Source organism: Rhinatrema bivittatum, chromosome 2 (genome assembly GCF_901001135.1).
Source record: "Rhinatrema bivittatum chromosome 2, aRhiBiv1.1, whole genome shotgun sequence".
Classification (NCBI taxonomy): Eukaryota; Metazoa; Chordata; class Amphibia; order Gymnophiona; family Rhinatrematidae; genus Rhinatrema; species Rhinatrema bivittatum.
The window spans coordinates 188,126,922-188,154,435 of NC_042616.1; the positions used below are offsets into that span (position 1 = coordinate 188,126,922).

General features: G+C 44.3%; 1 protein-coding gene across 10 annotated transcripts in view; it reads left to right on the forward strand.

The window, feature by feature from the left end:
• Positions 1-27,514, forward strand: part of PHF14 (PHD finger protein 14) — a 1,104,121-nt gene that overhangs the window by 326,040 nt on the left and 750,567 nt on the right. For all 10 annotated transcript variants that reach the window (XM_029588971.1, XM_029588965.1, XM_029588970.1 and 7 more), the window contains one exon: positions 26,584-26,687. In XM_029588971.1, the coding sequence (XP_029444831.1) occupies positions 26,584-26,687 (104 nt within the window). The remainder of the gene's footprint in view (positions 1-26,583; positions 26,688-27,514) is intronic.

Consider the following 27,514-nt stretch of genomic DNA (forward strand, 5'->3'; position numbering starts at 1 on the left):
TGGAATCACTATATCATTCAATGCACGTAAATCATGAACAATTCTGACATCATTTTCTCCTTTTGGCACAGGGAACAAAGGAGTATTATAGGGTGACTGTGATTCTTCAATAATACCATGTTTTAACAATCTAGCAATATGTTTCATAGTAGGTTCCATTAATTTTTCTTTTACTGGATAAGGGCTCACATTTGGTCCCAGCTCAAATGGTACTGTTTTAATTCGATAAGCCGGAGCTGTTTTTGCTCTACCATAAGGAGCTTCCTCTGTGCTCCATAAATCTAAAGGTAGTTGATCCCATTTCCATTCATCCGGGATTTCATTCTCCTCCTCACTTCCTATTGAAGTGAGTAATGAAAGGAGGCTTTTAGATGCTGGGATTTTAAAGGTGAGAGTTAATCCAAATTGAGTAAGTAAGTCTCGTCCTAGTAAATTTACAGGGCAATGTTCAGCAATTAAGAATTTAACTGAAGCTTCTCTTTTACCTTGTGTAGTGTTAATTACTACTGGGGTTAATTCAGTTAAATGTTTTTTACTGGGCTTGCCATCAAAGCCAATAGTGGTGTTTGTTTCAATGGATCTTTTTACAGCGCTTGGTTTAACACAAATAACAGATGATGTAGCGCCTGTATCAATCAAAAATTGCATTGGAACCTGCTGAGGACCTACTAATAATTGCACAAACGGCTCTGAATTCTGTAAAAATACAGTATCACCCTGCATTATTCCTTCATTCCCCGAAGTCTGTCAATAATTACCTTGGCCCCACACAGGGAATTGTGAGGGCTGTTGGCCAGCCTGTAACTGATCTGGTGCAGATAACGGTGGTGTCTGCAATGTTTGGTTAAGCGGCGGCGGTGTCAGCGCCGGCGGTGTCTGTAAAAATGTTTGTTGTGTGTGATCAGGGACTCCTGATCGCCTGCATTCAGTTGCATAGTGTCCAAATGACTGGCAATTCCAACACTGCACATGAGCTCTTCTATCAGGGGACGGTCTATTCATTATCCCTTGTGCAAAACCTCTTCCTCCCCTTCCCCTTCTCATCCCTCGACCTCGGGGGATATAGGAGGGATATGCTCCCTGATATATTCCTGCATACGGGGTACGCGGAGGACCCTGTATCACATAACAATCCTGTATATCACTGCCTTGTAGGTTTACTGTATCCTGATTTCTTTGTGTTTTCATATTCTTTTTCTCCTCTAAGTCCGCTATCTGTAGTGTCATTAATTTGCTAGCCATTTTCTGTTGCTCTTTATTAGAAGTTCTTATCATTTTGCAATGCACTGAGGCGAAATGCATTAAAGTGTTTCTCACCTCTGGCCATGTTTTTGTTGAAAGTGCCACAACATTATTCAAATTAGTCTGCATATTTGCAGGTAACGTAGCATAGAACAAATGTAAAAATACAGGGATGTTTGGCTGTATATCAGCATCCTGTCCGGTTTGTGCCTTATACATGTCCATACATTTTGTCAAGTGCATTGCAAAATCAGTTAAGCCATCCCATTTGGCTGCGGTGATGGCTGTAAAATCTATGCTGGTAGGATACAGGACATTTAAAGCATTTACCAAATCTATCCTATCTTGTCCTTGGAAAGGAATTCCATCGGCAATATGGGTGATAAGCCGTGGACGTGCGCTTACTGCTGAGAGTTGTGGCAAACTAATGCCGCAAGCTGCACATAGCGCCTTAAAATCCCCTATGGCTAAATGTGTTCCGGCCGTATTAGTATCTATTGCCTCGAGCCAGAGCCTTGCTCCTTTATGTATACTAGGCAATTTTTGTATAATCGTACTAATATCTACTGGTGTATATGGTTTATAAGCTGCAATGGGTGGCTGTTGCCCATTATCTCTTAGAAAGATAGGACACTCCAAATTATCTTTCTTATTTCTTATGCCCTTAAAAGGTGGCGAGTTTAAATCTTGTATACATTTTAACCATATGTCTAGACCTTTCTGAATATATTCCCAATCTTCTGACTCCGTACAATATTTGCCGATTAATTCCCTTATTTCTGCAAGCTGTGCTTCAGTTACTGGCCCTTCTGGGTGGCAAGGAGTGTTTATATTTGCATTGCCTAATTCTGTCTTAACAGTGGTCCACCATGGAGCCCCATATGAACCTTCCTCATTCGTTTTAATCCTTTCTTTAATCATCTCTGGTGTCAAGGATGACCCTTGAGCCGTTTCTGTTAACCGACTCTGTGGGGTTTCTGATAACACATCAGCCCGTAATTGCTGACAGTCCTTGCCATCGGCAGGTGTCAGGTGCACTAATCCCTTAATTTTAAAGTTATCTGTTCCAGGGAAAAGCTCAGCAGTTTCCCGTTCAAATTTAGCTGCTTGTTCCAAATCCGGATATAAGGGTTTAGGCTTTTGTACAGGACCTTTTAACGGACCATAGCCTGCTGGTATGGGCATGGGCATTAAAATTTCGTGATCACTGTCTTCCAGCAGGGCACATGTAGTCACATATGGGGGCGGATTTAGGGATTTTGATCCTATTTCATCTATAACCTTATTTTTCTTTTTTATTTCTTTATCAGCTGTATATAAGTCACCTGTCACTGAAAATAAATTCCAGACATGCAGGTGTTTCTCTAGACTATTTTTCTTTTTATTATCTTGTAGGAATGTTAACAATGGCAATAAATGACTAAGTTTCAAAGATCCTTCCATGGGCCAGGAAAGAAAGGAATCTTTAGCAGAGTATTTACCCCATTTGTCATTTGTTTTCTTAATAAGGTCTTTTTCAAATGGAAATAAATTAATTACATGCTGGACAGCCGTACATGTATCATCACTATTAACATATAATGTATGTAACATGTTAGGCTGTCCTAATTGTCCTTCTGGGACCCTTTTAGGGGTGGGGTGTGTTTTAACCATTTTAAACTGTCGGTTACTTAGGCTACGCACATATAACTGTATATAGTAACCAAAACAAAATAAGAACACAAAATATATACACGCGAATATCAACCCACACAGTAAATACAAGAAAAACAACAATTGCTGCAGCGTTAAAACCTCAGGCGCCTTTTCTAAACTATCACCACGATTTACTCAGGACTCTTGGCGTTAATTACGATTACTCCTGGGCCCAGTTGATCAATCTGGGCCCTAGGGAATCACACCAAGAGAACGTAAATCTTCTACTCTTCCCAAGAAATAATCAGAGTTGCTTCCGCAAACATGTGACGAATGCCCGCATCCAATCCACCAATTGTTTGTAATAACAACTCTGACTAAGTCTTAAATCACACAATAATATATTTATTATACTGAGTATAAGCAAATTTATACTTAGGAAGCAAATGTATACTTACAACATGTACATAGCACATCGAGGTCTGGAACGTTTGCTTAATTTTTTCTTTTTGCAAGCTCTTTTTATATACATTTTCTGTAAGCTAATTGATAACTACTATTTGTCCCCAAACCACAAGATTTCAGTTAACCTTGCTGCTAAGTGCAGCTACTCTTTGTTCCCGTTTGATCTTATCTTACTTCATATGCACAAACTTTCTTCACAGATACCCTTTTTCAGATCTGTTATCTTCACAGATACCCTTTCTCCGATCCTTCATCTTGTTATCTCATGCCCATCCTGTGACTTACTTGTTGACGTTTCACCTGGATTCTGCTAATGTGTGTGTTACTAGGCCATAGTTCATATGTTGCTTTGCAAAACTAGGCCATAGTTCACCATAGCTTCTTCTTCTTTCTTCAGAGCCTTAATTCATTTTGAGGCCTCTGGTATTTTTTCCATCAGTATGTTCTACAAAATGAAGGGTCTCCATTAACACCATCAAGACATCTCCCACCCAGAGATCAAAATAAATTTGACCCTGCCAGTATATCAGAATTATGGAAATCACTTACCCCAATCTCAGAAAGTGGTTTTGGAAAGACTCTAGCTGCTGTATGTCAGCAACCTGCACTCTTGATCCATGCCTGTCCAAATTAATAAAGCTAGGAACTGGGGGCTATACAGCCTGGTCACTGCAAATTAATTCCTCCCTCTGAGGGCATGCTTACTACAGATCTGAAAAAAAAAATCATCTGGTACAACCACTAACAAACCCCCCCCCCCCCAAAAAAAACAGACCTGGATCCAGACAAACATGAATACTACTGTCCGGTGTCAAATAGGTTCCTAGGGAAAATAATAAAACAATCAAAGCATAACTGAACAATTGGCTAACAGAAGAAATCTAGCTGAACCCTTATCAATCTAGATTCAGAAAAGGCCACAGAACGAAATCAGTGTAGTTGGGATGGCCTCTTGAGATATTGTGATAGAAGCCAGGCAGCTACTCGATTTCCCTGCTGCCTTTGATACTTTAGATCATAATATCATGTTGTCATGTCTATCAGAAGCCAACCTTAGTGGCAAGGTCCTAACTTAGTACCGTTCCATTCTGTTAGGCAACAATTCATATATTTTGCTGACATCATGTCAGCCCCATCTTTCCTAAATTGTAGGGTTCTCGAGGATCCATACTATTCTTATTCTCTTCAATATATATCTCAAATTACTGGCACAGTTGATTTGAACCTTTAACCTAAAAGCATATATCTAAGCAAGTGATGTCTAGTTTGTGCAGCCAATGACCCAGAGTCACCACCAGCTATAAATAAGCCAAGCACATGCTTACAGCCTGTGCTTGGACAAAAAACAAAATCCAGCAAAATAGAGATTATCTGGGTACAAAAAAAAGTTCCTGACCTGAAAACCCTATTTGGAACCTATGAACTCCCTTTAAAAACACAGGTTAAAAGCCCCAGAGTCTTACAGGCATCAGAACTCCACATGCTTCTGCAAATCCGGGCATGTATAAAGAGTTGTAATTTTCAATTACAAAACTTTTGGAGAGTAAGCCTGCTCATTGAAAAGATAAGCTTGCTCAGTTGTCCATGCCACGGTAACCACTCGGCTGAATTACCTCATAAACTGTAGAGGGATCTAAAAGATAAGGCCCTCCACAAATTCCAAGTAATAGAAAACTACACTGCATTGATGATAGAAGGATGCAAATTGCGTGAACACAATACTTCCATCCTATTGCATGACCACATCACTTCCATCCTATAACACTGATATTAAAGGCTTTAAGAGGATATGGACCTATCTTAGTGAAAAGCTATCTGTATGCATACCACCAGACCATTAAGATCGTCACGCATGACCTCAATGACAATTTCATCGTCAAAAGAACATACACTTGTAAAAGATCCTTCATGTTATCAGTGGATACTTTCTGGAACTCCCTTCTAGACTAGCTCTGACAAATATGGCATTACTCCCATTTCTAGCAGTAAATAAAGTCTGGATCTTCAGTTAGGCCTCTAGCACCAAACCTGACAACTAAAATTGCTAAATTGTGCCTGCAGCTTCAAATAGCCAATCTCAAACAAGTTAAACATGCGGCTGCAATTACATGTTTTTGCTATGCTATTTATTTTCTTGAATTTGTCAGTAATATCTCTGTTGCATTACAGGTAGAACTTAGTTTGTATTTTAATCTATTTAAAGTCAGTTCCTAAAGGTATACCTTTACGTTGTCGAAATGTAGTATGAGGTTTGTTGCTATTCATATTTTATTTACAACTTTTTATTGGAAAGGCGTAAATAACTTCTGTATGCTGCTATTCTAATATGTTATAATCCCAATTTGAGTGAATCTCATAATCAATAAAGCAAGTAATAAATACAAAGAATAAATAAAAGTGAACGTATGCACAAAATTTTCTTTAAATGTTGGTGGGAGACATGAGGCAAAGGCATGTCCTACCTCATGCTCATGGCAGGTACCTGAGCCATTGGGGCACGTTTTGGACATGATGCAGGGATGCATAACGGTCCAGGTCAGCATCTTTCCATGTCAGCAAAATAGAATATTTCCCTTGAACCAAAAACTTCCATACTAAGTTTCTCCCCAACCTTCCTAACATATTTAGATAAACCTACTTCAAGCAACAAGAGTTCTGGAAGTAAAGGAATGTTTCCCCCCATCAAATTGTTGATGTACCCTAAAATCTTAGACAAAAAATGTGAAACTTTGGCGCAACTCCTAAATAAGTGGGTCAGTGTGCTAAGATCCAGTATACATTTCACACAGTGGGCCATGGTGACTATGTGGGTCTTGAATACTACTTGCTGAGAAATGTATGCTCTATATAAAAATTTGAACTGCTTTTCACATAAGTAGTTGTTGGTGGTTAAACTTTTTATCTCATGGAAGCATTTTAGAAGATTAATTACTCTGCAGAGTAAAACCACTTTCTTGTACCCAATGCTCGCATAAACCGGAAACCCATATTCCGTGATCTAACTTCTGCAATCCCTTGTGGAATAAAGAGAAAAATGTTCTTCTATGCTCAGAGTGGAAAAAGATATCCACCCTATCTATCACCTGTCCAGTTAGGTCCATTGTATTAAGGGAATGGTTGTAATGACTCAATTGTAGATATGGGAAAATATCTATCGCTTGTAGTCCAAAGCATGTTTGGAGTTATTGAAAGGATAAGATGGTACCCTCACTCGACAAGACATGGTGGAGCTGTTTCAAGCCCTTCTCATTCCAAAAACGAAAGGCACCAGAGGAGATAACCGGCTGGAAACCTAAATTACCTCAAATAGGGAGAAACAGAGTACAGTGAGCTGAAAGCTTCAACTGTTTCATAATTGCTCCCCAAGCCCAGCGGGATTACTAAGAGATGGGATGACAAGTCGGCCGAGAGGTGAGTCTTTAGGGCATGTAATATAAATCTCACCTTGAGATTGTCTAAAAGGGTTGTGTCTGTCATAAAGCCAATCCCGTATAACCCGTAGTAGATTGGCCAAGTTATATCTTTGCATGTCTGGCAGTCCTAGCCCACCCTGCCCCAATGTTTCAGCTGAGCTAATCTATTCGGGGTTTTCTCCCCACCCAAAGAAAACTGAGGAGCACCTGGAGATCTCGGTGCTGCAAACGAATAGGCAGAACTTGCAGCACATATAACCATTTGTGAAATGTTACCATTTTAAAAAGATTGGTTCTTCCTCCCAAAGACAAAAGAAGGTTCTGCCATAATACAAGTTTTTGTGTAGTGGTAGTGAGCAATGTTGGAATGTTAAGTCTATAAAGGCGCCTCAAATCCAAAGGGATAATAAAGCCTAGATATTTAAAGAAGCCCTCTGCTCCCTTTAGTGGGAAAGTTCCATCCCAGGTCATCGTAAGGATCTCTGGATAAATCAGTGCTTCTGATTTGTCCTGATTTAGTTTAAATCCAGAGAATCCCCCGTACTTCTGGATCAGCTTTATTACCTGTGTTAACGATGCCAAAGGATCAAACAGGAAGTCTAATAAGTCATCGGCAAAGGCCACATATTTAAAAGTAAGGGATCTCATGGGGTTGCTCTGTATCAAGGAAGATTGTTGTATTGCCCGCAACAAAGGTTCTAAAGATAACAAGAATATTAATGGAGATGATGGGCAACCTTGCCTCGTACCCCTGAGAATTGAAAAATCTTTTGAAAATTCCCCATTGACCGTTACTACAGCTATTGGATTATTGTATAGCAAATAAATCCCTTTTAAAATCTAGCCTCACAGGTCCCATATGGTGAAAATGTGTGAATAAGAACTGCCATTCTACCCTGTCAAATACCTATTTGATGTCAAAGCTAACCACCATAAAGAGTATGAGCTCCTGTGAACAGGATGAAATGGCAGTCAGTAGAAGCCATACATTTACCATCACATATCGGCCTCGCACAAACCCAACTTGACTCTCCCCCACATAATCAGGTAGAATAAAATCCATCAGCCATGATTTTTGCTAATAATTTTTTTTATCAAAATTCAGTAATGATATAGGTTTATAAGATATGATCAACTTGGGAACTTTCTCCAGCTTGGGGAGTACTGTGATAATAGCTTAGTTAGCATTAGGTGGGTATTGCCTGGTTCTAAAAGTGCGTCAAAAGTTTTAAGAAGCAAGGGAGAAACTTGTTCAATGAGTATTTTGTAAAATTTTATGCTAAATCCATCTGGTCCAGGTGACTTTAGTGGTTTAGCAGACTGGATGCCCAGGAGATTCTCTCCCATCGTAATAGGCTTGTTCAATTGCTGCAATTGCCTGTTAGAAATGTGAAGGAGATTGAGCCTGGACAGGAATTCCTGACATTTGTTATACTCCTCATGGGGAGTATAATTGGGAATAGTAATCAGCAAAAGCCTGTAGGATCTCCCTGGTAGAGATCACTCTTCCTCCTACCCCCTGCAGATGGGATACAAACGTGGCACCCATATCTGCCTTTATTAGGAGGGCTAGGAGTCTCTCTGTTTTATTAGCTTGGTGGTACAGATTAAATTTATAGTATAGAATACTTTTTTTTATCTCGCTGGTGTAAGTGTGTGTTCAGTGAACTTGGCCTGCTATATACGCTTCTCTGTTACTTGCTATATTAGAGTGTAGCAGTTTTGCCTTACCCTGAGTTAACTGATCGCTCAAAACCATTATCTGTTTATCCAGTGATTTTCTCCTCCAAGACAAAAAGAAGATATCTCCTTTCAAGACCGCTTTGGCAGCGTATCAAGAGTTAATTGGGGATTCCTCAAAATATTGCCCATTATGCTCCTCATAGTCTACACATCACTTTCTTAAGAAATCCTGAAAGGCTGTGATATTGTGTAAATAATAATGAAATTTCCATTGAAAGTTTGAAATTTTCCCTCATAAACTGGACATAGTTCACCAAATTGGGGCATGATCTGGTATCGTGATATGCCCCAAACCTGAATCCTCTACCCAAGGCAAGCTTGTTTCTTAGAGCAGAAAATAATCTAATCTGGAATATGTTGCATGTGCTCTAGACAGGTGAGTGAAGTCCTTCTCCAAGGGGTGAAAGATGCGCCAAGGATCTACAAGGTTCAGCTCTGAAAGAAAAAAGGCCATGAGACTTGTCTAATTCTGGGTCAAAGATAAGATTGAAATCTCCCCCCACCAATATCATCTCTTCTGTATTAGACAAAAGCTGTTGAATTATCTGATTTGAAAAAAAATATGGTCATATTTATTGGGAGCATAAAGATTGCAGAGGGTCACCTGTTTCTCCCCTAAGTCCCCAGTTAGGATAATATAATGCTCTAGTGGATCCTTCAGTTCCTGGACCACCTGCAGTGTCATGTTTTTATGCATTAAAATAGCCACTGCTGCAGATTTTGTAGTTCCAGCAGCATAATGCACATGCCCAACCCATTCCCTTTTAAGTTTTAAGTGGTCAGAGTCATTTAAATGGGTCTCCTGGGGGAACACTATATCCGCTCCCAGCTTCTTTAAGAAGGACAAAATCATCTTCCTTTTTATTGGTGTGTGCATATCACATATATTCCAAGAGATAAACTTCACCGAGGTTTCACCCATTATTAATAATGAAACAGCTGTACTACACACTAATAAATACGCATTGTTTAAGGGTAGCACCCCCCCAGCTAGGGTGCCCTTCCCATATTGCTAATCCCCAAAATAACCCTGTCCAGTTTTTCTTTGCCACACCAGAAAAGGAATCTTGATAAACTTAATTTCCCCCAACTCTCCCTCCCTAAATCCCTATCCATTCTATATATCAAATTTTGAGGGATGTAAGGCCACTACTTTTACCGCCTCCCTCCCCCCCCTCATTGGTTATGTGCTCCTCTGCTAGCAGATGGGAGATGGAGTCAGATTTCAAGGCTGACGTCACCCTAGATATACCCCAGCTGTGACCTCAGCTCCTCAGTATCTCTCCATCTTCCTAGCAGATGTGGAAACTATCCCCTCGCTAGCACAATGCTAGCGGGATTACAAAAAAAAAAAAAAAAAAAAGGAAAGAGAAGCTTTCATCTTTAAGAAGAGTTAGCCCTGCTCTCCTGCAGTGATTCCTGAGGTGATTTCCAATCCCTCAGAGGTGTGCCTTGGTCCGTCCGGTAGCCGGCTCCCAGCCTGGACTTAGCTGCTGAAGCAGCTGAAAGGCAGCAGGTGCAAAGCTGAGCATGGTGGTGAAGGCCAAAGCCCTCTCCCCTCACAGCTGGAGACCATTTCTGCACTGAGCCGGTAAGCTCTGAGACCAGGTAAGTTTGGAAAAATCTTCAATACAGAGAAGAAAAAGGGCTCCGGCGAGTATTCTCCGGTCTCCTTGCTCGGTGCGCCATACCGACTCTGTTCTCGATCTCGGTGAGGCAATAACTGAGGGGGCTCCGAACGGGTTGAGCAGCCTTTAATGGACTAGGCCCTGTTTTCAGCTCGGGGGAGTCAGCCACATGGTGAACCTCGGTGGCACCATCTTGCACGTGGTGGGCTACATTGCCATCTTCCCCCTTTGGCCATCGGTACGCGTGCAGGCTGGTCTCTTGGGCGCACACAGTGTGCTTTTAGAAGTGCATAGCCATGCACGCATATCCAGGCACATTACTTATGCGTGCCGGACACCAAACGATCATACGATGGCCCCAACAGCAAAGAAGCTCAGACGACACTCCCTTTACGCTACCTGCCACATCAGAGCAGCACAGCCTGACCTGGAGTCCTGCCTGTGCTAACACTGTGAGGAAGCCCAGTGAGGACTAGATTCTCAGAAGCTTTCCAAGTATGGTCCATCCCAGTCGGAGGACGGGTCGGCAATGACCTTATCTGACAGCTCCCCAGAACTGAGCAATTCCTGAGATGGCGTCTTCATCGCAAGAGGGCACTTCAGTAACCCCTACTCCAGCTCTCTAAGGGATAAACATGGACCCAGGGGCGTTCCTTGGTTGGAATTTTTTCCAGGGACTACAAGCCTTTGTTCAGGCACAGTCAGCACCGGCCATGACATGGGTGTAACCCCAGCTGGGGGCACCTGATCCCCCTGGCCCTGTCTGGGGAGCCTCGAGACATGCCTCGCCTCACCAAGAGTATCCCTGATAGGGATCCAGACACCACAGATGATGATGAGGGCTCAGTGTAGGAAGGGGAAATCCCTCCAGTCCTGGAACCATACAGGGATGAATTTCCAGCCTTTGTCTCCCAGACTCTGAAGACTCTGGGGATTCCAGGCACGGACCCTATGGCGAAACCAAAGAAGAACCCCATCCTTGTGTCCCTTCGTAAGGCCTCTTGCTATTTCCCAATTCTGGAAGCCATCCAGGAACTGATTGACCTGGAGTGGGATGCCCCGGAGGCGAACTTTAAAGGAGGGGGTTCCTTGAAAGCCTTGTACCCTCTGGAACCCTCGACCAAGGAATGCCTGCATTTCCCGAAAGTGGACGCCATGGACTGTGCGTCTTGAAGCGAACAACCATTCCCATTGAGGGAGGAGCAGCATTGAAGGATGCTCAAGATAAACGATTAGAATCCATTCTTAAGCAAGCCTTTGACGCGACAGCAATGACACTGCAAATCGCTTCCTGCTGCGCTCTGGTGGCTTGCTCCTGCTTGCTTCTCGAGAGAGAGAGACAGTTCCGGAGCATATGCCGGAGAGGCGATTGAGCCTGCCGCAGCCTTCCTGGCAGATGCAAGCTCAGACCTAGTGCTTACCTCAGCCAGAAGAGTAGCCTCGGTAGTGGCGGCCAGAAGGCAATTATGGTTGTGCAACTGGTCAGCGGACGCGACCTCTAAGGCGAACCTCTCAAGAATGCCCTTTAAGGGATCTCTCCTATTCGGAAGCGAATTAGAGAAACTAGGCAGTAAGTGGGGCGAATCTCCAGTGCCTCGTCTACTGGAAGACAGAGGAAAGAGATCCCAGCGTCCCTCTCCCAGAAGAGCCCGGGGCAGAGGCTCCCAACGATTCCGGCCCTACAGAAACCAGTCCTTCCAGACAGCACGATCTTCTGGGTGGTCTCAGTCCTTTCGGAACTGACAACCCAAAAGAAGAATAGGTCCGGGTGCAGGCTCAACCCGAACTTCCCAATGAGAATGGGCAGACCCATCCACAGGAAGAGGAAACAGGGGATCGACACTCCCTCCTTTTCCAACGATGGGTCGAGATCACGTCGGACAAATGGGTACTAAACATCATGCGAGAAGGCTATGCTCTGGAGTTTCACAGCGTCCCTCGAGACAAGTTTATGATATCACTCTGCCACTCCTACCACAAGAGACTGGCAGTGGAATCCACACTGACAAGATTACTCAGTCTAAAGGCTATAACGCCAGTGCCTACACCCCAGCTAAAGATGGGGCATTATTCCATCTATTCTGTTGTGCCCAATAAGGAGGGATCATTCCGACCCATCCTGGATCTCAAGAGCGTCAACTGTGATCTACGGATACTACACTTTTGCATGGAAACTATCCGGTCTGTAAAAATGGCAGTGCAACCGGGAGAGTTCCTAACCTCCCTGGACCTCTCCAGAGCCTACCTTCACATTCCAGTCCATCAAGACCACCAGCGTTTTCTACGTTTTGTGGTACTGGGCCACCATTACCAGTTCCGGGCTTTACCCTTCGACCTGGCAACCGCCTCCAGAGCATTCTCCAAAATTATGGTGGTCGTGGCGGCAGCACTGAGAAAAGAAGGGATCCTGGTACACCCCTAATTAGACTGGCTGATCCGGGTGAAGTCACCAGAAGAGAACCTTCAGGTGACCAACAGAGTCAGGACCCTCCTTCAGGAACTCGGTTGGGTCGTGAACATGGACAAGAGCAGTCAACAGCCCTCTCAGTCCTTAGAGTACCTGGGGGCCCGGTTCGACACCAAGCAGAACAAGGTCTTCCTCCCCCCCCCCCCTCACACACACACATGAGGAGGAGGAGGAAACTGATGGAACAAATACACCGATTGATGACCAGAACACGCCCCAAGGTATGGGACTACCTTCAGGTCCTAGGCCTCATTGTATCAACTCTGGAAGTAGTACCGTGGGCAAGGGCTCACATGAGTCCACTCCAATGCGCCTTACTGTCCCGCTGGAACCCATTGTCCCAAGATTACTCGATTCGTCTCCACTTACCAACGAAGGTATGCTCTCGGCTTCAGTGGTGGCTGCAGGAAAACCACCTAAGCAGAGGCGTAAGCCTATCCCCAGCAAACTGGATCGTACTCACTACAGACGCGAGCATCCGAAGGTGGGGAGCCCACTACCAGGAACTGACGGCCCAGGGACAATGGACCAAGGAAGAGGTGAAGTGGAACATAAATCGCCTGGAAGCTCGAGCGATCAGACTAGCGTGCCTGCAGTTCAGCTACAGGCTCCAAGGGCAAGTGATTCGAGTGATGTTAGACAACGCAACAATGGTTGCCTACATCAACTGCCAGGGAGGAACCAGGAGCAGCCAGCAGGTATCTCTGGAGATAGACCCCCTCATGGAATGGGTAGAGGTAAACCTATAAAGGGATTTTGGCTTCCCACATTGCAGGAAAAGACAACATCTCAGCAGACTTCCTCAGCAGGGAAAGCCTGGACTCGGGGGAGTGGGCGCTGTCGAGAAGAGGCTTTCAGCGGATAGTAAATCGCTGGGGCCACCCGATCATGGACCTACTGGCCACATCTCGCAATGCCAAAGGCCCACGATTCTTCAGCCGCAGATGAGAGCAGCACTCCCAAGGGATCAACGCCCTTGTCCAGAGCTGGCCAGAGGAGGACTTACTATATGCCTTCCCTGTATGGCCTCTACTGGGCAAGATCAGCCGCAAGATAGAACACTACAGAGGGCTAGTCCTACTAGTGGCTCCGGACTGGCCCAGACGCCCTTGGTACGCAGACATGCAAAGACTCCTTGCGGGAAGCCCTCTACCTCCCTCCACACAGGGACCTTCTCCAGCAGGGCCCGATCCTTCACGAAGAACCGTCTCGATTCTTGCTTACAGTCGGGCTCTTGAGAGGACTCATCTGAAGCGTGGTTACTCAAAGGCCGTGATTGCCACCTTGCTCCATGCTTGGAAGTTCTCAAAGTCCCTGTCATACATTCGGATCTGGAGAATATTCGAAGCCTGGTGTGAGGACTGCTCGGTGCCCCCATGAACGGCCAAGATCCCCATGATTCTGGAATTTATACAGGACCGTATGAAGAAAGGATTGTCATTCAACTCCCTCAAGGTTCAGGTAGCAGCTCTCTCCTGCTTCAGAGCCGAAGTAAATGGAAACCGTCTGTCTGCACACCCGAACTTGGCCTGTTTCCTAAAAGGGGTTAAGCAACTCCGACCACCCCTAAAGTGGTCGGTCCCCTATGGAATCTCAACCTGGTATTGGACTTTCTAGCAGGACCATCCTTCAGGCCAATGCACAGTTTGTCACTACGCCTTTTAACGCTAAAGACGGTCTTCTTGGTGGCAGTATGCTCGGCCCGTCGCATCTCGCAACTACAGGCTCTATCCTGTTGGGATCCATTCCTCCGCTTTACTCCAGGAGCGATACAGCTTCACACCATCCCTTCCTTCCTAACGAAAGTGGTCTCGGGGTTTCACTTGAATCAATCCATCTCCCTACCATCACCGGAGGGACATAAGGATTCAGAAGACTCCCAACTTCTTCGCCATCTATACTTCGGCAAACTCCTAGTACGATACCTAGAGCAATCAGAACCGGTGTGCAAAACGGATCGCTTGTTTGTTCTTCACAGCGGGAAGAAACAAGGTGAAGCAACTTCACTAGCGACTATAGCTCACTGGATCAAGGAAGTTATCAAGGCAGTTTATACAGAGGCAGGGTAGCCCTTACCCCTGCAGGTTAAGGCGCATTCTACTAGGGGCCCAGGCAGTATCCTGGGCAAAGGTCAAATTACTGTCGCCGGCCGACATCTGTCGAGCAGCGACGTGGTTTTCCCTACACACCTTCTCCAGATTCTACCACCTGGATGTCCAGGTTCGAGAAGATGCAGCCTTCACAAGGGCAGTGCTAAGTGAGCCACGGGCAGCCTCCTGCCCCGTTCGGGAGTAGCTTTTGTACATCCCACTGGTCCTGAGTCCATCTGACTATTTGCTAGGAAATGGAGAAATTACTTACCTGATAATTTAGTTTTCCTTAGTGTAGACATATGGACTCAGCATCCCACCCACGGCTGCCCAGGAGAAGCACCTGGAAGGCAAACCTTGATGCTATACAAATACAGGTAAGCAGTTACCCTACCCCTAGTTCAGGGCACCCACATTATGATGGGTGTCAGCGTTATGTTGGTTGAGTGCACTCCATTTTTACTCGGTTTTTAATTAACCAATATAAATGTCCACAATACTTTTCAAAGAGAATACTGAGGAGCTGAGGTCACGACGGTTATATCTAGGGTGACGTCAGCTTTGAAATCTGACTCCATCTCCTATCTGCTAGCAGAGGAGCACATAACACATAACTGCCGCCACATGTTGTGGAGGCAGTGCATGCAAATTTTCTTTCATGCACATTCATTGTGGATATCCTGAAAATCTGACTGGCTGGGGGTCCCCCAGGACAGGGTTGGGAGCCACTGGAATAGGCTAAGGAGGTAGCCTGCCTGATATAGCGAGGTTTCAAGAAGTGAGGCAGGGCCAGATAGGCCACCAGGATTTTTTTTCTGTCTCTCCTTTCTCTGGAGAGTTGTTTGCCTACCCCTCCCTCACCCCATAATGCAGGCAAATATGGAGCAAGTCATACAAATCGTGGCTACCAGGCAGTAACAGCTGCAAAATGTTTGCAGGTCCAGATAGACAAACAGCACGCATTGCAGGAGCAAGTGCCTCAGCAGAACATCATACTGACTCAAGTGGCACAGATGGTGCAAATGGAAGTGACTAAACCATCTTCTTTAGCCATGGCCATACTGAAGATGTCTCCTGGAGAAGACCCCAACAGCTTCTTAAAGAATTTTGAATGGACTGCTAGACTGATCAGCTAACCAGAGGTCAGGTGGGTCACCTACCTTGGTAACTTACTAATTGGAGACTGTCAAGCTGAGTATCAGACTGTGAACCCCAATGGCACAACCATATACCAGGAAGTTAAGAACGCCATTCTTCAGAGCTGGGTTCACCCCAGAAACCTATTGACAACATTTCTGGTCCTGCTTCTTACAGCCTGGGGAGTATACAAGGAACCTTTTCCAGCATTGCCTGGAAGTGTCTCCGCCCAGAGGGGAAGACTGGCAAGGTTGTCAAAATAATTCTCTTGGAGCAATTCCTAGCTAGCCTTGGACGACCCCTGTGACAGTGGGTCTACCAACAACCAAATCTGACACTAGAAAAGATCTTAAAATTGTCAGAGGCCTACTGCCAGCTTTATTCTCTGCCAGAGACAGTGCACATCCCTGAAGGTACAGGACGGACATAGAGGCTGATGAGATCCTAGGATTCAGAGGCTCTAGTTGCCGTAAGAGCAGGCCTGAATGTGAGTTGTAAACTCAGAGCCTAACTTGGGAGACCCCATGTTTCACTTGTGGAGAAAGCAATCATTTCGCCCAGGACTGATCCCACCGTGAAGAAGCAGCTATGGACATTAATGTTGTGACTCCACATTTTCATTTTCAGGCCATTTCCAGGAAAGAGACCAGTACTTTTGTAATTTCAGACAACATAGACTGCATCCTGATGCAGACTCTGGTAGATTTGTGAAGCATGAAGACCCTCATTCGACGTGAGCTGGTGAAACAGGTCTAAATCATCGATGATAATGCGGTACTATTGACCTGCATACATTGCATCCACAGAAAATATCCAACTTGCCAACTGCAGTTAGACACCTGTTAGCCTAGACAAAATAGACGTGGTGGTTCTTCTGTGGCTTCCTTACCCCATCCTAATGGAAGAGACTGTCTGAACTTGAACAATCTTTGGATCCTGCTCATAACGGGGATGCCCACCAACAATAATGAGGAGTTACCATTTCCCAAACTCTTCCCCATTGAGGACATGGACTTGTTTCCTAAGGTCTCAAAAATGCCAAAATCTCAGAGACGACTGAGACAGGAGAAGTATAGTTTTGTAGTTGTCCAAGAAACAGAGGGGGAGGTTATCTTCGAGTCAGAGGATGAACCACTCCCCAGCTCGAGTGTTATGCCTGACCCGATCAGAGGGATTCAAATGTGCCCAGAGGGAGGATGGGCCCTCTAAGTGGGCTAGGGAACAACTACAGAGGATAGACGGAACAGAGGTTCCAGGAACTCCGGCACATGCACCTGAGCCTCCATATTTCATAATGAAATGAGACTTGCTATATCAACTCATAAAGGGGAATGTGGAAGGGAAGCTAGAAGAGCAACTTCTAGCTCCCAAGTCCTATCTGCAGAAAGTCATGGAGCTAGCACATAGTCACTTCCTAGGGGGCCACCTAGGCGAGGAAAAAACCTGAGAGAAAATATTGGCCCAGTTCTATTGGCTGGGGATATATAAACAGTCCAGTGGTATTGTCAGTCGTGCCCTACTTGCCAACTCACCAAACCTGCCAGTGTTTGAGTGGCACCTCTCATTCCTATGCCCATAATTGAAACCCCTTTTGAAAGGGTGGCCATGAACCTCGTGAAGCCACTAGAGATAGGTAATAAGTATATTCTCAAGATCCTAGATTATGCTACAAGATATCCCAAGGCACTACCCCTGAGAAATATGAACACCTCGACAGTGGCAACAGCCCTAATGGAGGCTTTTTCTTGGCTGAGGCTCCCTGAAGAGATCCTGAGAGACCAAGGAACCCCATTCGTTTCTAGTGAAGCAACTCTGCTGCCTACTTAAAGTGAAAACTCTACGTACATCAGTGTATCTTCCACAGACCGGCCTTGTGGAACGCTTGTCAGACAGTTAAGCAAATGTTGCAAAATTCATAGATGAAGATGGCAAAAATTGGAATTAGCTACTGCCCTATTTTTTGTTCGCAATCCATAAAATGCTCCAGGCTCAATGGGCTTTTTGCCTTTCAAGTTATTATATAGAAGACCAAGAAGCATATTAGACGTGGCTCAAGAAACATGGGAGGATGAAAGAAACACAGGATAGTATCTTGCAGACTGTCATATAAGTACAGGAGTGTCTAAAAAAAAAAAAATGCAGGGGAGGCAGCTCGCATATGCTTGGAGAAAGCTCAGATTGCTCAAATTCTGGCATACAACAGTCTTATAGTTCAGAGAATCTTCCAGCACAGAGACTGGGTCCTCATTCTCTTGCCCTCTTCTGAAAGCAAGTTGCTCGCTTATTGGCAAGGGCCCTATGAGGTCTTGGAAAAAAATGGCCTGGTTGATTATAAAATAACTCAGCTGGATAAAAGGAAGAAAACTCAGGTTTACAATGTCAACCTACTAAAGAAATGGGTTCCACAGGTGTGAGGGGTGGTTCAAGCGGGATTTGGCTCAAAGCTTGGACCTGAGGCAGACCAAATCTAGGTGCCATTTGGGAAGGAGTTGTCAACGTCTCAGGAAGCAGACTTAAAGCTGCTGCTTGAGCAGACTAGGGATATCTTCTCCAGTTTTTTGGGACGTACCCACTTGGTCCAACATGATATCATTACACCACCGGGGGTGATCCTCCATCAACGGCCATACTAGATTCTAGAAGCCAGATGTCACATTATCGAAACAGAAGTGAAGGAAATGCTCCAGCTTGGAGTTATGGAAGAATCTAATAGCGACTGATCTTCACCCATAGTACAGGTACAGAAACAAGATGGGAGCATAAGGTTTTGTATAGACTTAAAAAAAAAAGTCAACAAAGTCTCCAAACTGGATGCATAACCAATGTCTAGGGTGGATGAGTTGATCGAGCGTCTGAGATTGGCTCAGTTCATCTCGACCCGTGACCTCATGAAAAGATACTGGCAAGTACCCCTCGTATCAACGGCAAAAGAGAAGACGGCCTTCTTGTCACCAGCTGGGCTCTTCCAGTTTATGGGCCTCCATGGCGCCCCTGCAGCATTCCAGCGCTTGGTCAACCATATGCTCTGCCTGCACCAGGGTTATGCCGCCGCATACCTGGATGACACAGTGGTCTGCAGCCTAGATTGGAGGACAGTCTTAAGCCAACTGCAAGCTGAACTTTCCACTCTATGGAAGGCTGGGCTGATAGTGAACCCAAAGAAGTGCTTGTTGGGAAGACAAGAAGTCCAATATCTGAGCTATATTTTGGGGAAGGATCATGTCCATCTGCAGTCCAGGAAGATTGAGACAATTGCCAAGGTACCGACCCCACAAACCAAAGGGCAGGTACAAGCATTCCTAGGCCTGACTAGTTTAGAAGGTTTATACCTAACTACTCTGAGAAGGCAGAACCATTTATGAGACTCTTACTGAAGAAATCGCCGGAAAAAGTCCAATGGTTGGCTGAGACATGGAAAGCCTTCCACAAGCTGAAGGAAATGATCTGCTCCAACCCGGTCCTAATAAGTCTAGACTTTCTTTATTTATTTATTTATTTATTTATTTGTTTGTTTATTTATTTATTTAAATACTTTTGATATACCGATACTCAAGACTAGCGTCTTATCGTACCGGTTTACATTGAAACTCGGGGTAACCAATTAACTAGGAAGATTTACAGTGTGGGAGAGAAGAGATCAAAGGCATATGATTAACATAATTCGTTAAAAACGTAACTAAGAGTAGTATAACAAAGATTAACATGACTAAGAGTAATATAACAGAGATTAACATACGGAGCCCTTCATTGTGCAGATAGATGCCTCAGAAGTAGAACTGGGGGCGGTCTTCAGCCAAACAAAGGATAGCCAATAGCATCCGGTGGCCTATGTTTCAGAAGTTCCTACCATGGGAGAAATATTCTACAGTGGATAAGGATGTGGTGAAATGGGCACTAGAAGCGTTACAGTATTACCTTTTAGGATGGCAGTTCACCCTGATGATGGACTACCAACCATTCATATGAATAAGCTGGAACAAGGAGAACAATTTCAGGGTGATGAGATGGTTCCTAGCCCTGCAGCCCTTCCATTATAAAATCCAGCAGAGGGCTGGAAAGTAGAACTTTAATGCTGCCTTTCCATCAAGAGAGGTGATCCTGACACAGGCAGGCGCTCACCCAATTAAGGGTGAACTGAGGGGAGGTTATGTGAGGGAATATGCAAAAGACTCAGACCATTTTGAAACCCTAGCTATAGCCATTCCCCCCGGTCCACATTAAGGTGTAGAGGCGCAAATTGTTCTGGGTCCCGGGTTCCATATTAGGTGCTACAACCCAAGAAAGAGATCTAGGTGTCATAGTGGATAACACATTGAAATCGTCGGTGCAGTGTGCTGCGGCAGTCAAAAAAGCAAACAGAATGTTGGGAATTATTAGAAAAGGAATGATGAATAAAACGGAAAATGTCATAATGCCTCTGTATCACTCCATGGTGAGACCGCACCTTGAATACTGTGTACAATTCTGGTCGCCGCATCTCAAAAAAGATATAATTGCGATGGAGAAGGTACAGAGAAGGGCTACCAAAATGATAAGGGGAATGGAACAACTCCCCTATGAGGAAAGACTAAAGAGGTTAGGACTTTTCAGCTTGGAGAAGAGAAGACTGAGGGGGGATATGATAGAGGTGTTTAAAATCATGAGAGGTCTAGAACGGGTAGATGTGAATCGGTTATTTACTCTTTCGGATAGTAGAAAGACTAGGGGGCACTCCATGAAGTTAGCATGGGGCACATTTAAAACTAATTGGAGAAAGTTCTTTTTTACTCAACGCACAATTAAACTCTGGAATTTGTTGCCAGAGAATGTGGTTCGTGCAGTTAGTATAGCTGTGTTTAAAAAAGGATTGGATAAGTTCTTGGAGGAGAAGTCCATTACCTGCTATTAAGTTCACTTAGAGAATAGCCACTGCCATTAGCAATGGTTACATGGAATAGACTTAGTTTTTGGGTACTTGCCAGGTTCTTATGGCCTGGATTGGCCACTGTTGGAAACAGGATGCTGGGCTTGATGGACCCTTGGTCTGACCCAGTATGGCATTTTCTTATGTTCTTATGTTCTTAGGAAAATAATATATAAAAAGATATCCAAAGATTTGAAAATGCCAATCAGTACTGTTCGAACTCTGATCAAGAAGTGGAAACGTATGGGTTCTGTAAATGCCTAGCCACGGTCAGGTAGATCATGAGAGATTTCAGACACAACTGCCAGGAAAATTTGTCTAGATGCAAAGAAAAACCCACAAGCAACTTCTACTAAAATACAGGCTTCTCTGAAACTAAGTGGTAGAAGTGTTTCAGCATGCACAATGAGGAGATACTCGAACGAAAATGGGCTGCATGGTAGACTTGCCAGAAAAAAGCCTTTGCTGCCCCAATGCCACAGAACAGCCTACTGACATTATGCTAAGCAACCACTTACAATATGCTAGAGAAAACTCAAAACTTCTGGAATAAAATAATTTGGAGTAATAAGACCAAAACTGAACACAGCGTTTATGGTCACAACCATAAATGCTATTTTTGGAGAGGAGTCAAAGCTTATGAAGAGAAGCACACCACATTACTGTGAAGGAATCATGGAGATGGATCTCTGCTGTTTTGAGGGTGTGAGCTACAGTGGCACGGGGAACTTAGTCAAAATTGCTGGCAGGATGAATGCAGCATCTTATCAGAAAATATTGGAGGAGAATTTGCATTTATCAGCCAGGAAGCTGTGCATGGGGCTCACTTTTCCAACATAACATAACAGTGATATGAAACATAAGGTCAAGTCAATTCTTCAGTGGCTATAGCAGAAGAAAGTGAAGGTTCTAGAATGACCATCAGTCTCCTGTCCTCAACATTAGTGAGACAATTTGGGAAGAGCTCAAACATGTAGTTCATGCTAGACAACCAAAGAATTTACAGGATCTGGAGGCTTTTTGCCAAGAGGACTGGGTACTTCACCACCTGAGAAAATGAAGGGCCTCATTCACAACTATAACAAAGGACTGCAGGCCGTCATTAATGCAAAAGTGGGCAATACATGATATTAGTAACTAAGGTTATGCAATTTTTTCAACAGGACCATTTTATTACTTCCTTTATTGCTATGGTTTGTTTAATGATTGTGCTATTCCCCCCCCCCCCCCTCTGGAATTAATTGCCAGAGGATATGTTAAAGGCAGTGTGATGGGTGGTCTGGGTGTGAGCCGCAGTCTCGTAGGCAAACTTACGAGTCCTACTCCAGCAGATGGCGAATGCCCCCTGGAGTGGGACAGTTTGGAACTTTACCTGTACCAGCTGCCTCCCCCCACAGGTAGAGCCCTTGGGTTCTGGTGGCCAGCAGGACTTAGGCAAGTCCCTAGGGTGCTGAATAGCGTGAGAGCACAATGGCATGCTAGGGTCAGGGCAGGCAGTAGACCAAAGAAGTTGAAGGCAGACCAAGGTCTGGGCAGGTGGCAGACAAGGGTAGTCAGGTCCAGGAAAGAGATCAGGTCAAGGTGGCAGGCAGTCGTGGCCAGGTCTAAGCAAGAGGTCAGAATCCAGACGTCAGGCCAAGGGTGGATGAAGACATACAGAAGACACTTGACAAGATGGGCAGGTCAAGGCAAGGCTGGACAAGGAAGACTGGATGAAACAAGACTGGAGAGACCAGGCTGGACGATGTATCAGGAACCAGGAACTCAAAGGCAACACGCACTGCCAAGGCAGGAGACCTGTTGCTGAGGCGAGGTAATGCTATGAGGCATTACCTCGCCTCAGTAAGTTATAGCATTACCTCGCTAATGCTATAACTCAGTAAGTCATAGCATTACCTCGCTAAGGCGAGGTAATGCTATGAGGCATTACCTCGCCTAGTAAGTTACTACTGCCTCCGGGCAGTAGTAACTTACGCGCGCCGGCGCGGCAGGCCCCGACACAGGCCGCTGTGACGGGGCACTCGGCTACGCCCCCGGACCGCCCACACGCCCCTGAACACGCCCCCAATCGAAAACCGCGCCCCCTGGCCACGCCCCTGACCACCCCTTTTTGCAAGCCCCGGGACTTACGTGCGTCCCGGGCTTGCGCGCGCCGCCGAGCCTATGCAAAATAGGCTCAGCGCGCGCAGGGGTTTTTTAAAAGGGTTACGCGTAACCCTTTTAAAATCCGGCCCTAAATTTCTTTCATAATAGGGTGGTTCTGCTCCGGCAGCCAAAATTTCTGCCTTCATGTAGGATCTGACTTCTACCTTAACCAGTCAGTCAACCTCCCTTCATTCTTTCCCAGGCTATATCTCCACAATAGTGAACAACCTTTCACGCTTTGGACTGAAAAAAGCCTTAACCTTCTAGCTGGAGTAGACTGAAGTCCTTAGGAAGTCCACTCACCTTTTTTTTGACCCCCAATAAACCTGGAACTGTCATTGCCAAGCGCACCCCATCTAATTCGATAGCAGATTGCATTTCTTTCTTTTATATCCAGGCATATCTGATTCTGGCTTGGCTTGTCAGGGCTCATAATATTGAGCCACGGTGGTATCATTGACTTACCTGAGATAAGCCTCCATGGAAGAGATTTACAAGGCTGTGATCCGTAGCTCAGTCTACATATTTATATTCCCTTACTATTTAGACAGAGATCACCAACGTAACAGGTTTGTTAAGTCTATGCTGTGGAATATTTTTTAGGTTTAGAATCTAACTCTATGCCCCAGGGCTCATTGTTTCCAAATTGCCATAAAAAATAGATAAAACGACAGAATGAGTTGTTGCCACCAAAAAATCTTAACCCGCTTGCACTGGTTTTCCAAATGTTTTTTCCCCTTTTTTCTGTTGAAGGCAGTATGTAGCTAGGAATTTCCCTCCTATGAGGACTACTTATCTTGCTTATCCTTGGAGGAAGCAAATGTTTACTTGCATCAATGTTCTCTGCAGCTAGCAGGATGTAAATCCTCACTAAACGAATCTGCCTTTCATTGGACTTGGTTGCTATATATATTAGCTATTTTAAGAACTGAAGAGAGCCCCATGCTACATCCGTGACATGCACATGCTCAGTAGAGCATGCCAAAAACTTCTAGAATCTGTGGAGTAATCTTCACCATCCAGGCTTCATTAGATGAGCTCACCCACTGTGAGAACTTATGTCCTGTGTCCTTGGGGAACACCTATTACAGGTAAGCAAATTTCAGTTTCCCCGTGGATAGTCTTTCTCGTCATGAAATAAATTCTGTAGATAATAATTCCCAGTTTCAGTAGTGCGCAAAATAAGAGACTGAATTTTATAGAAACCCGGAAATGACGGCAGAAGAAGACCAATAGGCCCATCCAGTCTGCCCAGCAAGCTTTTACGCTTATTTTCTCATACTTATCTGTTACTCCGACAGCTGAGTTCAGGGCCCTTATTGGTAACTTTTTAAATTCTTATTTCCTTCCATCCCCGCCATTGATGCAGAGAGCAGTGTTGGAGCTGCATCAAAGTGAAGTATAAGGCTTAATGTTTGAGGGTAGAGACCGTCGTATCGAGCAAGTTACCCCGATGTTTGTATACTCTTAGGGGCGGATTTTCAGAGCCCTGCTCGCGTAAATCCGCCCAAAACCGGGCGGATTTACGCGAGCAGGGCCCTGCGCGCCGGGAAGCCTATTTTACATAGGCCTCCCGGCGCGCGCAGAGCCCCGGGACTCGCGTACGTCCCGGGGTTCTCGGAGGGGGGCGTGTCGGGGGGCGGGGCCGGAGCGCGCGGCGTTGCGGGGGCGTGTCGGCAGCGTTTTGGGGGCGGGTACGGGGCGTGGCTACGGCCAGGGGGCGTGGCCGCGCCCTCCGTACCCGCCCCCAGGTCGCGGCCCGGCGCGCAGCAGGCCCGCTGGCGCGCGGGGATTTACGTCTCCCTCCGGGAGGCGTAAATCCCCCGACAAAGGTAAGGGGGGGGTGTAGACAGGGCCGGGTGGGTGGGTTAGGTAGGGGAAGGGAGGGGAAGGTGAGGGGAGGGCAAAGGAAAGTTCCCTCCGAGGCCGCTCCGATTTCGGAGCGGCCTTGGAGGGAACGGGGGGAGGCAGCGCGGCTCGGCGCGCGCAGGCTATACAAAATCGATAGCCTTGCGCGCGCCGATCCAGGATTTTAGTGGATACGCGCGGCTCCGCGCGTATCTACTAAAATCCAGCGTACTTTTGCTTGAGTCTGATGCGCAAGCAAAAGTAGGCTGATCGCGCTTCTTTTAAAATCTACCCCATACTGCTCAGATCAATGCCTTGTGGATGTTGTCTGGATGTTAGTTCATATGTTTTCCCTCTGTTCCATTGTTATGGCACATTGGTAGTGCAGTTTAGTTAAGATGGCACTGCTGCTGCTCATTTTCTGCATGTTTTATGTTACGGTACTCTAATGCCTTTCTAATCTAATTTTTGCAATTCTACAGTTTGTAGCTTTTTCCTAGCCAGTTTTATGTATTCCAGACTTGGGCTTAGTGCATTCTTTCTGTATTATAGCTCCATTTTTCTTTTGTAAGCAAAGTAAAATTGACCTCCAGTCTTTACTGTTTAAAGGGAAAAAAATTGGTTCCTCAAGAGGGTTGAGTATTGAGAAGAGTATTGCTTGTGGGACTGGATCAGACCCTTGGGGCTGTGGCCTGTTTTTATTTGAGCATAATTAGCTATGTTTCAAATTATAAAAAGAAGAATGAACATGTTTTTGTTTTTTTAAATAGGGTCCCTTGGAGCAGTTTTTGCTTGAGAATATAGAACAGCTCTGTCTCAAACGAAGATGTTGCCCTGCATTCTGTGAAGAGTAGAATAGAAATTAAATTTAATAAAACCTTAAACTGTGATCCACATTTATCAGTTGACCAAAAGTGAGAAGTTTGTAATGGGTTTTCAGCCTACAGTTTATATTCCCATTTTTTAATAGAAGAAAGAAAAGAGCTTTATATAAATGGAACATATGTCAGAGAGGCTGAAGTATCCTCCTGTGGGATTATACTATTAGATTTATAAAGAAATCCACACTTGATGTCTACAGTAGATAATTCCAATGGTTTCATACGAGTATGTAGAATTTCATTGCTCATGTGAAACTCATGGGACATTTTCCAGCCTTCTGTAGAAATCGATGCCTGAAGCAGGTATTTTTGTCTATTCTTAACACTGCAAAAGATTAACTTATCCATAGGGAAAGATAATAGAAAAATACCGTATTTTTCAATTTTTAAGTTAGGTATAAAAAAGGTTTACAAATAAATTTACTGGTGCAAAAAAGAAAAGAAAAGAATTCATTTGCACAACTTGCATGACATTTTTTCCAGTTGGTTGAACAGATGCAGGCCTACAGGGCCGTTGAGAAATGACTTTGATAGATGGTTGCTGTCTGAGAAGCTAGCATACTGCAGATTAGTGGAAACCCAAAGAGAATCTTGTCTGCTTTGTGGAGAGTTTGGTCCAATAAGATAATTTTTCTAATTAACCTATGGAGCACCAATGTAGCAGGAATGTTGAGTAAAATAAACTGCCTAAGTATTCTTATATCAAGTGTATTGGAATTTGTTTCCTTTTTATTTTAACCTTGTAAGCAACTTATTCTTGTCTGTTGCTTTTAAAGCACCAGAACTATTAAAAAGTAAGGTGTTTAGATGATATATATTGATCTTGCAGTACTGAAATATATGTGTGGTTCTTTTTGTTGCTAGAGTAACTAAATATTACATATTACGAAGTTACATGTTGGCCAGGCAAATTGTCTTGCATGGCAAGTGTGTCATTTAATTATTCTTCTCTAAAACAATATAAACTGTGTTTCTGTAATACTTAGAAGATGAACATACCTGCAATTTTGCGAGCTCCCAAGGAGAGAAAACCAAGTAAGAAGGAAGGTGGAACACAAAAGACATCAATACTACCAGCAGTACTTTATAGGCAAGTTAATATTATGTTTGAAAGCACTATTGTATATGTGTGTGTGTGTATATGTATGTATATATATATATATATAAATATGTATATATATGTATATATAAAATGTGTGTGTATTTATAATTTTTTATGGTGTATTTTGTTACTCATTCCATGTGCATACTGGAATATCTTTGTTGCCACTGAATATGTAACTCTTACAAGTCTGAGACACATTGGCCTAATCCACTTTAAACATTGTGGATTTGAATGGCCTATAATAGTGACTTATGAGTGTGCTGTTAGAAGAATGCTTCATGATTTTTTTAAATTTTTACATAGAACAGGAAATTTCGTGTTTTGTTAAAATTGTTTTAACAAAATAAACACCCTCCACCCTCCACCCCCTTCCCCGTACACATGAACAATTTTTAATTCCTTTGGTTAGCTAGCTTTTTTTGGCTCTTGGAAATTCAGCCCACTTGGAATTTTCTCCAGTCCCTTTCTCAGCCATGGTGATGGGGGAGTGAAATGAGGGCTTGGGGTTCTGGCAGTTGGTATCCATGGATCTTCATATATGGCTAGATAAGTATTTGCCTCCTTTTAATTCACCATTTCTTGGCTTTTAACAAACACTCCTTCGGTTTTAGGGATGTTATCTTGTTGCTGAAATATATGGAATTTTAAAATTTTTTTTAAAGTAAACTGAATCCATGTGATGTAGGTTCAGTAAATTTTTTTCAAAGAAGAAATGATACAAGAGCATGTGTCTATCTGTGCTAATATCTAAATGAGTAATTTGATATGGAACTGATGAGGTTCAATCTTATTTGTTCATCTAGTGTTTCCCA